The 13,510-nt window shown below is 48.8% G+C and overlaps 1 protein-coding gene across 4 annotated transcripts in view; it reads left to right on the top strand.

Annotated features, from left to right (window-relative positions):
- The first annotated feature begins 4,412 nt into the window (after positions 1-4,412).
- Positions 4,413-13,510, top strand: part of Traf3ip1 (TRAF3 interacting protein 1) — a 41,676-nt gene continuing 32,578 nt past the window's right edge. For all 4 annotated transcript variants that reach the window (XM_028755414.1, XM_028755413.1, XM_028755412.1 and 1 more), the window contains exons 1-5: positions 4,413-4,535; positions 7,689-7,757; positions 9,241-9,402; positions 10,524-10,661; positions 10,758-11,180. In XM_028755414.1, the coding sequence (XP_028611247.1) occupies positions 4,413-4,535; positions 7,689-7,757; positions 9,241-9,402; positions 10,524-10,661; positions 10,758-11,180 (915 nt within the window). The remainder of the gene's footprint in view (positions 4,536-7,688; positions 7,758-9,240; positions 9,403-10,523; positions 10,662-10,757; positions 11,181-13,510) is intronic.

The following is a 13,510-nucleotide window of genomic DNA, read 5'->3' as shown; positions in this document are numbered from 1 at the left end:
ACATGAGTGCTAGGAACTGGAAATGCCATTTCTCCAGTCCAAACACAGTCTACTTTTGATGCTCAGAAAATGGCAAGGATGTATCTTTATGAAAATCAAGAATATAAAAAGCCTGAGCTCCTGCTGGTTAAGGTTGACTCAGGACCAAAGAGTCCAGTGGAAGATCGACCATGGCCTGGGTTGCTACGCCAACAGACCCATGTCTCCCAGGCTGTAGATAGAGTTTGTTTACTTTTGTTGATCAGCCCATGAGCCGTTTATTTGCCATCCATCTCCCCATCTGGCTTCTACAATGAACACGTGAATAGAAACAGCCAGTGTGACCTTGGAACATGATCTGGAAAGTGGAAAGAGTGATCCTTCCACTGGCAGGTTTGGGCAAGTCTCAGAGACCAACTCTACATGGGCCCTGACACACAGCAAAGGCCAAATAAGCAGCAAGTATTTATTATGTGGTATTCATTCATGCGTGAAGCATGCCGCAAATATTTGCTGAGTTCCTGAAGCATGGGCAGTGTGTCCTGTCCTAACCTCTGAGTTCCTTAAGGGCTGGGTCTTGTTGTTACTGTTTGAAGCTCTGCCTTTCGCCAGGGTTCTGGCACAGTCTCACTCTGTGACTTGGAGGAGGTTGGCTTGACTTTGCTGAACACACCTTTCCACTATCTACCCAGTAAAAAAGAGTTCTTCAGGATAGCTGTAGACCAGAGACAATGGACCACACAGAGCCTATCGGGATGCTCTAGTTTACAGAGTATGACAACCTGTGGAGGTGCTATAACTACAGGTTTGAGGGCTCAATTTTGCAAGCTAGGTATCTAAAGTCAAAGTGTTGATGGGGTTGGTTTTATTCTGAGGATCGTCTCCTTGGCATCTATCTATCTATCTATCTATCTATCTATCTATCTTCTCCCAGTGACATTATATGCTTATCAATGTGAGTGTGTATGTGAGTGTATATGTGTGTATGTGTGTCTGTATGTGTGTGTCTGTATCCATGTCCTAATCTTAAGAGGACACCAATCAGACCGGATTTGGATTCAGGTCTACTCTAGTGATCACTTAACTATAATCAACTCCTGTCTCCAAACGGAGTCATCTTGCAAGCCTTAAACTATGTAGACGTCACCACATCTTAATTTTTAAATCTCAAGCACAATCCCCAAAGCTCCACAAAACCTGAGTACCAAGCTTGGGTCATATAGAAGGTCAGTAAGTGCCCTTAATCACTGAGCCAGCTCTCTCATGCCCACAGGTCAATCTGATTTAGGGGATGGAGGCACAGAGGATGAATGTCACACTATCTTACGTACACATGGAACTTAAGGTTGAACTCACAGAATCAGAGTAAATGGGCGTTGGTCAAGGCTGTAGGAGGAGTCTGACGTTTAGTTGTATAAGGTGAAAGGAGACTTCATGTTTATAATAGAGTGGCTATGAGTCAGAATGGCACATTGCGCATCAAATTATCGCTGAGAGACTAGATCTTAATAGCCTCATCATAAAAATGACACCTACAGGAGGTAGTGACATATTAATCATCCGAACTGAGACATTTTACTGTGTATATAAATAACAAAATGTCATATTGTGCTTTACAAAGCTATATGGCTTTTATTTGTGAAATCTACCCTAGTAAACAAAAGAAAAAAATAAACACATGAATGACATAGTAAAAAAAAAAGTAAAACAATTATACAAACTATAACTTGCATTGAGAGAAGGTGGGTGACCAGAGTGTTAGTAGGAGCTCCCTGAATCACCTGAAAAGCCTTGTGTTCTCTTTGCACTACACTGCTGGCCATGGAACATGGCCTCAAAGCCTCACACATGCTAGGCAAATGCTTTACCACCGAGCTGCTCTCATCTTTACACTTCAGCCCTCCTAGGAAAGCTGGAAGCTTTCCCCTCCCTGGCTTTTCCCCTCAGAAGAGGGCAGGGCTTACGACACCTCCAAATGTACTTTTCTATTGTAGCCCTTGACCCTGACTCTGTGTGCCCAGAAAGGAGAGTTTTTCTCCTTCGCTGAAGAGAAGCTGTGGTCAGCAGAGCTTAAAGATGTTGGGAACTGGTATGAGCAGCTCAGAGGTCCTTGTGGGTGATGGGATCCAGACCCTCAAATCCTGAAAAACATCCAGGCAGAACTTTGTGAGAGGGACATGCTTCTCTCCAGCTCTCTCTCTCTCTCTCTCTCTCTCTCTCTCTCTCTCTCTCCCTCCCTCCCTCCCTCCCCTCCTCCTTCCTCTCTCCAGTTTCCACAAGACTGACATGAAGCTCAGAAATGGAGGTGTAGCATCTGAGACTGCACGTTAGCAGTGGGGACCTTGCTTTGTACCTCTAACCTGAGAAGCGGGAGCCGCCACACTTGTGGGAGATGCCTGTTTCTGCTGCGTGATCCGCTCCATGGACACACTTTGGTTGCCACAACCAGGGCTCACAGGCTTAGAGAACAAAAGCTGCAGGGTATTCAGTTTTGAATTTCAAATAAAAGAATGAAAAAAACCATCTGCCATACATTTATGATCAACTGTTTTGCCTGAAATTCAGATGGAGTGGACATCCTGTTTTCTGTCTGTAGGCTAGCTAGGTTTATCGCCCTCTCCATGACTCCTGCACCCTTCCCTGCTACCCAAATCCAGGCCCTTGCCCAAGCCTGACCCACATCCTGGGCTCTCAGCAGATGAGAGGTTCCACATCCTCAGGTCTTTGTCTCTGGGAATGTTTGCCTCCCAGCTGGGGGAGGTAGGGCCTGCAAGCCACTTTGCTTTGTGGCTTCTGTTTCCTGGGGTGAGTCACAGCCATCCTTATTTTGTTCATTCACTCAGAAACTGCTCGTATTGAAAGCCTCCCCTGCCAGGCTTTTGAGTTAGAAACCCTTTTCCCATTCTTAAACAGTTACCTTCTTCCATGAATGACTCTTTACTGTTCTCTGCTTCATCTCAGGGGGTGATTTAGGCTAGTAGCCCCTACTCGGCTAACCCCCCAATGGCTCCATGCTGGCCTCTGCCTCCTTTCCCCGGGGAGGTCCCGGTTCCAGATATCTTTCTTGAAGGCAGGAAATGGTTACACCTTCTGGGACCTGCTTTCTTGATGACCAGAATGTTGTCCACTCTTTCTTCAGTATGGAGGGGTGAGTTGGACCAGAGGCAGGGGTGAGGCTCTGGAAGATGGAACTGTACTCTTCAAAGTTGCCTCCCCTAGGTCAGTCCCCAGAAGGTTGGTTGACAATACTTTCTGTCCGGGATCCTCTCAGAGACGTTGATACCCAGATAGGCTGGAGGTCTTCTGGTGGTTAGCACTCCTAAAGAGCAGCCAAAACCTGTACTTTGGCCCTCCATTGGGGGGGGGGGGGGCTAAGCTCCAGGGCCTCAGTAGAATTCCTAAGGTCAGAGGTATCTTCTAAGTGATACCTGTGTTCCTTTCATCTGGTCCACCATCACAGACAAGCCACAACTTCAACTCTACGCCTACAGCAGGATTCTGCCAAGAGTGAACTTTCTAGGGTAGGAGCTGGGTGGGTCTGTTCTTAGGGGTAATGTTTAGAGACAGGACCTCTGCTCTTTGAATTTTGCCCACCCAGAAACTAACTCTAGCTGGGGCTCAGAGTGAGACCGCTCTTAAAGAAGTTTCTGGCTCTCAGCCTGCAGCCATGGTAGGCAGATCAGAGGCAACGTTCTAGTTGAGGTTCCACCAATTTGGGCGGAGGAACTCCAGATCTCCAGCACAGCAGCAGTACCGGATCCTGAAGAGGCATCTCCTACATAGCCTTGGGTGGTGGTGTGGGTGAGGTGGGGTGTGTGTGGAGCAGAAAGCTGCAGCATCCTAACCTAAGGGCTTAGGTACTTCACAGCTTTGTGCCCGCCCTGGTGAACTAAGGGCACAGAAATTGTGGAAGGACACAGTCCTTCCCCTTGACATCATTTTAAAGATTACCTAAGGCAGGGGGTGCTGGACAGGGAACCGGAATGAAGGGATGAAAGGAGTCAAGTCCGTTTTTCAAGTTTATGTGAAGTGTTATTTTCCTGGTGGGTGTTACTGTAAATGCTCTCTTTAGAAACAAATGGTCGCTTTTTTCTCACACAGGATGGCCACGTCTCTGGGCAGTGCTGTGCAGCGCCCTGCGATGCGCGTGGCTGGCGGAGCAGGCTTAGGTTCGAGCAGCCACAGAGGCGGAGCACTCGTGTCCTCCCGCGCAGCTAGAGAGGCCGGAGGGGATGGGCGGGGCCGGGCGCGCGTCCGTTGCCAAGGCCGCGCGGCCCTAGAGACCGGGTGCTGGTGGCACGCGCAGGCGCAGTGGCTAGCTGCGGTGCACTGTGGGATGGGAGACCGGCGCGCCGGGACGGCGGGCATCTCGGGGCACCGGGCAGAGGCGCGGCGCGCGAGAAGGGGCGCGAGCGGTCGCGGGCGGCAGCGCCATGAACGCGGCAGTGGTGCGGCGGACACAGGAGGCTCTGGGCAAGGTGATCCGGAGGCCGCCGCTCACCGAGAAGTTGCTCAACAAGCCACCGTTCCGCTACCTGCACGACATCATCACCGAGGTAGGCGCGGGCTGGTGTGGGTTAGGTCAGGGTCCGGTTGAGGTGGGGTGAGGGTAGGGGGTAGAGTGCGGGACGGGTTAAGAGTCCGGGTAGGGGCGGGACGGGTTGAGGGTTGGGGTAGGGTGTAGGACGGAGTAAGGGTCGGTGTTGGTTAGGGTTAGGTTCGGGACCGAATGAGGGTCTGGGTGAGGGTCCGGGTAGGGTGAGGGTCGAGGTAGGATGCGCGTCTGAGTAGGATTCGTTTTAGGATGAGAGTCAGAATTAGGGTCGGGTCAAGGTGAGTGACCAGGTAGCATTGAAGGACTGGGTAGTGTGAGGGGCGGTGTAGGATGCCAATGAGGGTTCGAGTCGAAATGAGGATTAGTCTCAGATGAAGGTGAGGATCAGAGTCAGCGGTGAGGTCTGTGTGACAATCAGGCTCCGAGTGCTGACTGGATTGAGAGTGCGATGAGGGGTGGAGGTGCAGGTCCAGGTCGGGGTCAGGGTTAGGTTCCAGTTGGAGTCAGGGTAGAGTAGAGAGCGCTGGTCAAGTGGTTTGGGTGGAGATATAAGGCCCGGGTCAGAGTCTAGGTCTGTGGGTTAGGGGGCTGGAGCCAGGAGGTGGGGCTGGGAGGAGGTGGAGGCCAGGGGTGACATCGGTATTTGAGGGTGAGCCCTGGGACAGGGTCTAGGCCCAGGGTCAAGTTGCTCTTAGGAGCTGGAGTGTGTGTTGGACTTATGGATTTGCGCTGTGCTTATACTTGAGGCCTGGGTAGGGTGTAGGTCTCTGTCTGGGGCCTGGGTAAGAGCTTTCAAAGGCCAAGGTGCCTTCCATGTTAGGTTCCCAGGCCCACTAGGTCTTGGAACCTGCCGTACTTTACCACCTCTTACAAGGAGGCTTCTGGGCCCCCTCAAGAAACACTCATCTTTTTTCCCTCCACACTTACCATTGTGTCTCTTTAGAGCATGTCTTCCATTTGTTAGTGAATCTCCAGGGAGCTACATTGGATGAGATATATAACATTGTACAACAGTCACAATTGTGTGCAGTCTGTCAAGGCTCTGGGTAACCCAGAGTATCACTGAAGGGGATGTGCACAATTGGCATGGTACTCCACAGGGTGCTGTGGAACTTGGGGTGTGGTTGGGACTTAGAAGCAAGTCTCCAGAGCTGACGTTCTTCCCCTGGTGTTGTCCCTCAGACTGTTGTCCCTGTTGCCTTAGTAGGTTGGACACTGTAGTCTACCCTTCTCTTTACTCATTTGGTCCACCTACCTTAGCTTGTAATGGGTACTGTCTTGGAATGGGGCCCTGTCTGTTAATCTTAGGTGTGTCCAGAATGATCTGGAATCCACCCACATCCCAAAGGGCTCTGCTGCCTGGGAGTCTCCTCTCCCAGACTGTGAGGCATTCATAGCCTATCCTGGAAGGTCTGAGGAAGGGACTGGCTGTGTGGAGAGCCCTGTGAAGCAGGCAGTTGCCACTCTTCAACAGTGGAGGAGTCACGAAGAGTTAGGCATCATGGCACCGGCCTATCACAGTGGAGACTGCTAAGCCTGTGTTGTATTCTGTTAGTACCATCAGCCTATGGCTTCCCGGGAGTGTGCCTCATCTTCAGATCACTCAGGAATGGAATGGGGCTTATGGGGGAAGAGGGATGTTGACGTGGGGGATGTCTGTGGACCAGGTAGACAGGTGAAGAGTGAGGGCTCCTTTTCTTTTAGACTCTACTGAATCTAGTGGTGAAGCCAGTCTGTTCTGGTATGAAGATAAGTACTTTGGCTGTCCCCTCCTTGATAAGGGTGTCAGGGTTGATGTACTTGAAAGTTTCTTCAGAGCAGAGGTAGAGTGCCTCCCTGAAGGTTCTTTACTCTCCCTGACTATTGCATTCAAGTCTCTTTTATGAGTTAGCCACAGCTGTTTCTTCATTAAGCCTCAATTCAGACATGATTGTCACTTGTCACAGTTGCTGCTCACAGTTTAAACTGCCAGGGTCCTGGGAAAACCTGAAGCAAAGTCAGTTTCAGGAATGTTAAATGGGGATCCCCTGATGGTCCATGTGCCACCCAGCTGTCTCCTCAAAATGACCCAGCACAAGCCCAGCCCAGCCCAGCAATGTGTCTGGCCTATAGTTTATTGTGAGATGGACTCTTCTAGATTAATTAATAACTAGAATGATGCGGCCAAAGTAGCTGTAGCCCCATCCCAGAGGAGGTGACATTCACGTGGGGATGTCTTGCTGCTGATGTTTTTAAAGCCTGCCTCCTGTACCCATGGTAACATGTTACTATGTACCACAAGTCTGGTCATACGAGTTCTTTCTAATACCACATTTACATTCTTGTCTTTTTTTTTTCCTGTCTTACTTTCTTTTAGTAACATGAACTTTTGAGAATGCAGAACTCTGGCTGGTTGTAGGGGCATGGAGGAACAGAAAATTATTGTCCTTCTGTAGGGGTAACTAGGGCTACAGGGTACTTGTAGGAGGAGGCTCTGTGGGGAGAGAACAAATATGATTGGATGGGAGAACACTCCATTATGGTAGAAATGACGACTCTTCTGGAACTTCTGGTTTCAGATACCCAGGCAAAGTAGCTCCTTTTCTTTCTGGACTCCATTCCCCTGGCTTGGTCTGAGTGTACTGGGGAAGGGTTTTGTGGTCAGGTCCTCTGCTAGATAAAAGCTGTTTGTGTCTCCTTGGAGTGCTTTGGTTTCTGGTCCCAAGTTGCTACAAAGAGACTGGAGTCAGACCATCTTGGCCTCAGGTTCAGACTCCTGCCACCCAACGTGGCTTTCATCCCTTTAATGGAACTTGTTGGCCTGGACTTGGTGGTGGTTTTCGTTTGTTTGGTGTGTGCTTCCCAGCTCTTCCCTGCCAGTCTCTGGCCTCAGTCGGATGTTGTTCCAGCATCCCCTGACCCTCCCTCCCTACTGTGAGCCTCCTAGCACCTGTTCAGTGACCATAGTCTTTGCTGTCTCATAGCTGGCTGGTCGCTGAAGCCCAGGCACTGCATTTAGTAGGCATCAAACCTTTGTTGAGGAAGGAGATGAAGCGATTAGAGCTGTAGGTGTGACTGGGTCCTGACCTCTCCTGAGAGCAGGGTTCAGTGGATGAGGTCAGTGAAGGGGCTGCAGAGTGAGCTGTGTATGATGGTCCCTTTCTGTGTTTGGCAGGTGATTAGGATAACTGGCTTCATGAAGGGCCTCTATACAGATGCTGAGATGAAGTCAGAAAACGTCAAGGTAGGTCTGCTGTGAGTTCCCTTTCTCCACACTCTTAGCTTACAGAATAGAGCACATTTTACAAGCTGCACACTCGTGTGTGTGTGTATTATGTCTACGCTGATAGATGGGTAGAATGCAATGCTGGTTGATTGCTGAGTTATGTGTACCCACTCTTGTTTCATTTTCTCATGTGTGGCAACTGCATACTGTGCTAGACTTATCTACTGAAAGCAGAATTTGGGCCTGAAGAGATAGCTGGTAAAGTGCTTGCCATGCAAACATGCAGACCTGAATTATGTCCCCCAGCACCCAAGTGAGAAGCTGAGTGTGACAGTGTATACTGGTAATCCCAGAGCTGGAGAGTACTTGTTGACCAGGTAGTCTAAGGAAGTAGGTGAGCTTTGGGACCCAGAGACCTTGTCTCAGAACACCAAATAGATGGTGTCCCGAGGAATGATTGATACTTGAGGTGGATCTGTGTGTGTGTGTGTGTGTGTGTGTGTGCGCGCGCGTGCGCGTGTGCGCATGCGGGCGCATGTTTATGTGTAACAATCCCCACCGTTGCAGCCACGTGTTTATGTATGCACATCTATACACATATACATGCATAAATGTAAAAAAATGTAGTATTACAATCAGTTGTGGGGATGCATAGCTATAAGCCCAACACTCAGGAGGATTCCTGCAAGTTCAAGGCCAGCGTGGATTACACGGTGAGTGCCCAGCCAGTCAAGGCTGCAAGACCCTGCTCAAAAAGAAAAAAAAATCAGGATTAGTGCCCAGGCATGGTGGTGCACTAGCACTGAAGAGACCGAGACATGAGACACAGGAGCTTGAAGCCAGCTTAGGCCACACAGACCATGCCTCAGAAACAAAAAGCCCAAAACAGATTGTTTTATAGGTTGATGCTATCCCATTAGTGGCATCAAAAGCTTGAATGAGTAGATTTTGTTGTAATCAATGAAAGTTCATAAAGGTTATAAACAGTCAGAAATTCTGAATTTGTTATGTATCTAAAATTAGTTTTCCATATAAAAAGGCACCGTTCTGGGCCTATTGAATATATTGAATATACAAACTCCTCAAAGTATTTAAAATCAAAATTTTATTTTAAAACATTTTTACTTTTTGAAAATCTCACACATTCATGCAGTGTATTTGATCATATTCATCTACCACTGCCTTCCTTCAGCTCTTCTGCTGAGCCCTATGCTGTCTCCCTCCCGAGTTCTTGGTTTCCATTTTAGGAAAACAAAACAAAACTATGTGTGTATGTCTATGTATATGTTAATGTGTGAGTGCAGTATCTGAGGAGTCCAGAATAGGATGTCAGATCCTCTCGAGCGAGCTATAGGTGCTTATGAATTACCTGATGTGCTGCTGGGAACTGAAACTCGGGTCCTTTGTAATAGCACTGTACACTTTTAATTACTGTAAGAGCCATTTATCTAGCCCCAGAGTATTTACTTTAATGTTTGTCTTTTATGTGGAAATATTTCAGGATAAAGATGCAAAAATTAGCTTCTTACAGAAGGCCATAGATGTGGTCATGATGGTGTCAGGAGAACCCTTGGCAGCCAAACCAGCCAGAATTGTGGCCGGCCACGAACCTGAGAGAACCAATGAGCTGCTTCAGCTGATTGGCAAGTGCTGCCTCAACAAGGTAGGTGGAAGCCTGCCTTTTGAAGCCCTTCCTGGTAGACAGCTTGTCCTGGACGGCAGACCTGGTGGGGAAGACTTTCTTAGTTCATGCCTGTGAAGCTGTGAAGCAGGGTTGTGAGTGGGCAGGACTGCTGCTCAGAGCTGCTCAGTCCCCTTGGGGGCTGTGAGGGATTCGGGAGCCAGAATCTGCTTTTGATGAGTCTTGAGGTAGTTTTCTGTTGTGTCAATCCAGGTAACAGTTATCTCAGTCGGCATAAGTTTTGTAGTTTGAATACATTAGTGATGTGTGACCATTCACTGTGGTCCACTCTTCATTTGCAAAACTTGCTTTCTGTACCCATCACCTTCCCTTCCTCCCACCCTAGTCACAACCTTCCCCTCTCTGCTGCTGTGAGTCTGACGGTCCATGTATGAGGCAGTATGACACTAGCATGGAGTCCTCAGAGTTCATCACAGTGTATCATGGGTCACTTTTCTCCCTGCTTGGTTAGCAATACTCTGCTGTGAGTATAGACCACATTGCTTATCCCTTTGTCTGTTAAGGGACATCTGTGTTACTTCCACATTCCGGCTGTCATAGATAGTGCCACTCAGTGCAGAGTGCCACTGTCCCTTTAGACCAGCCTTTAATTCTTTTGGTGTAAACCCAGGAGTGCTGTGGCTGGGTTGTGCTGATCAGTGTGCGTGTGCTAGTGGCAGGAGTACCACGCTGTTTTCCAGAGCACAGCACACTCTGCGTCCCCAGTGGGTCCCAGGCGCCACTGCTCTCTCGTTATGCCTGCAGCTTTACCGTTTCTTTTGTAATGGCTGTACTAATTGGTGTGTGCTCATTAGACCCTGGGATTCTGTTTGATGACATTTGTAGTGTAGTGTGGGTTACCAGAGCCACACGCATGTCCACATTGACATTCGGATAGAGGGGTGACAGGATTGTTAGCTTGCGTGTTGCTAGTAGTGGCTCTCGAACGTCGTGCTTTGTCACTAACATTTTTGCTTAATAGTCTATCTCCAAATGTCCCTCATGGTAGAAAGAACTCTGTCTAGTGAGCTGTCCTTGAGTGCTCCGTTCGCAGTGCTTGTGCTCGCTAACATCATTTTCCCTTCCCTGGCATGGCCAACCAGCTCTCCAGTGATGAGGCAGTGAAGAGAGTCTTAGCTGGGGAGAAGGGGGACTCGAGAGGGCGGCCCCAGAGGACGTCGAAAGCACAAGAGCACGACAACAAGAATGTGAAGGAGGAAGAGTCCAGAGCACACAAAGAGGTGAGCTGTCAGATGCACATCTCTGACACAGCAAGTCTGTATCACTAAAGTCAAATAGTAAAAACGACGGCCATGTCCGTCCTTGTTTCTCTTCAGGATAAACGAAGCTCTGAGGTCAAGGAGAGAAGCGGAAGTGCAGAGCACAAACAGAAGGAGGACCTGAAGGAGGACAGCAGGCCTCGGGAGAAGGAGAGGGACAAGGAGAAGACAAAGGAGGCTGATAGAGACCGACACAGAGACCCCGACAGGGACAGAAACAGAGATGGCGAGCGGGAGAAAGCCAGAGCACGGGCCAAGCAGGACAGGGACAGAAGCAACAAAGACCGGGACAGAGAGGCAGAAAGGGACAGGGAGAGGGACAAGAGGAGCGAGGGCGGGAAAGAAAAAGAGAGGGTGAAGGACCGAGACCGAGATCGTGACAAGGGAAAAGACCGGGAACGGCGGAAATCAAAGAATGGAGAACATACCCGGGATCCTGACAGGGAGAAAAGCAGAGATGCAGACAAGCCAGAGAAAAAGGTATGGTCACGAGCAAGACTTCCTGTTTTTCTTTCAAATTTATTTATTCGTTATTTTTATGTTTATGTATGTGTTTGAATGAATGTATGTGCATCATGTATGTGCAGGAGGCCCTGGAGGCCAGAAGAGGCCATCATATCTCCTGGTGCTGGAGTTAGAGGAGGTTCTGAGCTACTATGTGGATGCTGGGAACTGAACCCAGGCCCTCTGCAGGAGCAGCCAGTGCTCCTAAACCAGGGCCATCTCTCCAGCTCCGAGGCCTGTTCATGGAGAGTATACTGTACTATGTAAAACAGCATCTGCCCTGCCTTTGGTTTTTAAAATACTTTTTATTTTTAATTTTTTCTATTTGTGTGTATGTGTGAATGTATGCCAGGTATGCTATAGACACATGGGTGATTATGTGCTGCCTGGTGTGGGGTGCTGAGAACTGAACTCCACTTTACAAGCGTTAGCAGGGACTCTTAACCACAGTGCCCTCTCTCCAGCTCCTGAACCTGTTGTCTTACTTAGGATTTCTGTTACTGTGATGAAACGCCATGACCGAAATGCAGGTTGAGGACAAAAGAGTTTATTTGGCTTACACTTCCAGATCCTAGTCCATCATTGGGGGATGTTAGGACAGGAACTCAAGCAGGGCAGGAACCTGGAGGCAGGAGCTGATGCAGGGACCATGGAGGGGCGCTGCTTCCTGGCTTGCTTTCCATGGCTTGCTCAGTCTGCTTTCTTATAGAACCCAGGTGCCCAGGGATGGCACCACCTACAATGGTCTGGGCCCTTTCCCATTGATCACTAGCTGAGAAAATGCCTTATAGCTGGATCTCATGATGGGAGGCATGTTCTCAACTGAGGCTCATTCCTCTCTGATAACTCTAGCTTGTGTCAAGTTGACACATAAAACCAGCCAGGACATCTGTCATCTTGGAATTGTAAATTGTGGCTATTTTGATTCCTTGAAGTAATGCAAAGAGATACCAGTTTCTTGCTGGGTGTCTTTTTGAAGAAATTTATTTGTTTATACTCTAATTGTTGTTATATATGGGGCACGAAGTGTGTGTGTGGGTATATGCATGCCGCAGTGAGGAGGCCAGAGGACAGCTTTGTGGAGTTGGTTCTCTCCTAACCTTTAGGCAGTGTTCTGAAGATTAAACTCAACTTGCATGGTTTGCATGAAAAATGCTTTTCTTCACTGAGCCATTTTATTAGCCCAGTTCTTAAAAATTTAAATATTTTTGTCGCTTATTAATAGTAGCTCAACCATCTAACTCAGTATTCTTCAGTGAGTTTCGAAACATGTTTAAGATATCCTTAAGTACACACTGTGGGTGCTACTGATGCTCGCTAATAGAGAACTGGCATATAGTAGGTATGCAGAAGACGTTAGGTGAAGCAGAGAATCAAGCTTGGCGAGGGATGATGGCATTTCCGGTCTTGGGTCTTCGGATGGTGTTGGTCAGTTGGTAGTGGTTATGAAGTGTTTAAAGTGCTGAATGTCTTCTGTCCTCAGAGGTTGGCAGCTCCCTGCCAGGCCTGTAGAGGAAGCAGCAGCTGGGAGCAGGAGCTGTTGCTGAGGCCTTGCTCTGTCTTGCTTGATTATCCAAAGGCCCTTCGCGTGCTGTCCTTTGTGCAGCATTGTGTCATATTCCACGTACACAGTGGGCATCAGCTGTGTGTGTGGCCTCCTTGGAGCATGACTGAGCTTATTAAAGATGAGAGCTACTGTCAAAGGTCTTCACACATTCTAAGTGTCAGAAGACTTTCATTTCCCTGTAATTCCTGTGTAATGGCATTTCAGGTAAAATTAAGGTCTGCCAGGGATTCCTTTGGCTTCTCACTGCTTCCTGAGGCCGGTGACTTTGGGACTGGCCCTGTGCGTGGGTTGCACACCAGTCACTTTTCCCATCGCTGTGACAAATACCTGACAAGAAACAGTTTTCAGGAAGGTTTCTTCTGGCTTGTAGTTCCCGGGTGTAGTCAGCTATGGTAGAGAGGGCATGACAGCAGGCTTAGAGACTTGGCTGAGGAAGCAGCTCACCTTTTCCTTTGTTCTCTTTCTGGGACCCCAGCCCATGAAGCAATGCTCGCCATAGTCAGCATGTCTTCCCAGTTCAGTTAAATACGGATAGTCCTTCGTGGCATGTCCAGGCTCCTCTCCCAGGTGACTCTTGAGTCCAGTGGAGATCAGCCTCCTAGGTCCGGACTCCTTTTCCAGATAACCTGGTAGCCCAGTATGCACAAAGCATCGTAGAGGGCTGAGAGCTACCTGCTCTGCAGCTGCTGGTCAGAGGGCAGTCGAGATCTGGGCTGGTTCTAAACCTGCCTGTGGCAGT

This window comes from Grammomys surdaster, unplaced genomic scaffold, assembly GCF_004785775.1.
Source record: "Grammomys surdaster isolate TR1022 unplaced genomic scaffold, NIH_TR_1.0 126059, whole genome shotgun sequence".
In the NCBI taxonomy this organism is placed as follows: Eukaryota; Metazoa; Chordata; class Mammalia; order Rodentia; family Muridae; genus Grammomys; species Grammomys surdaster.
Note: the sequence above shows the minus strand (reverse complement) of the source record. Positions and strands in the feature narration are given on the sequence as shown.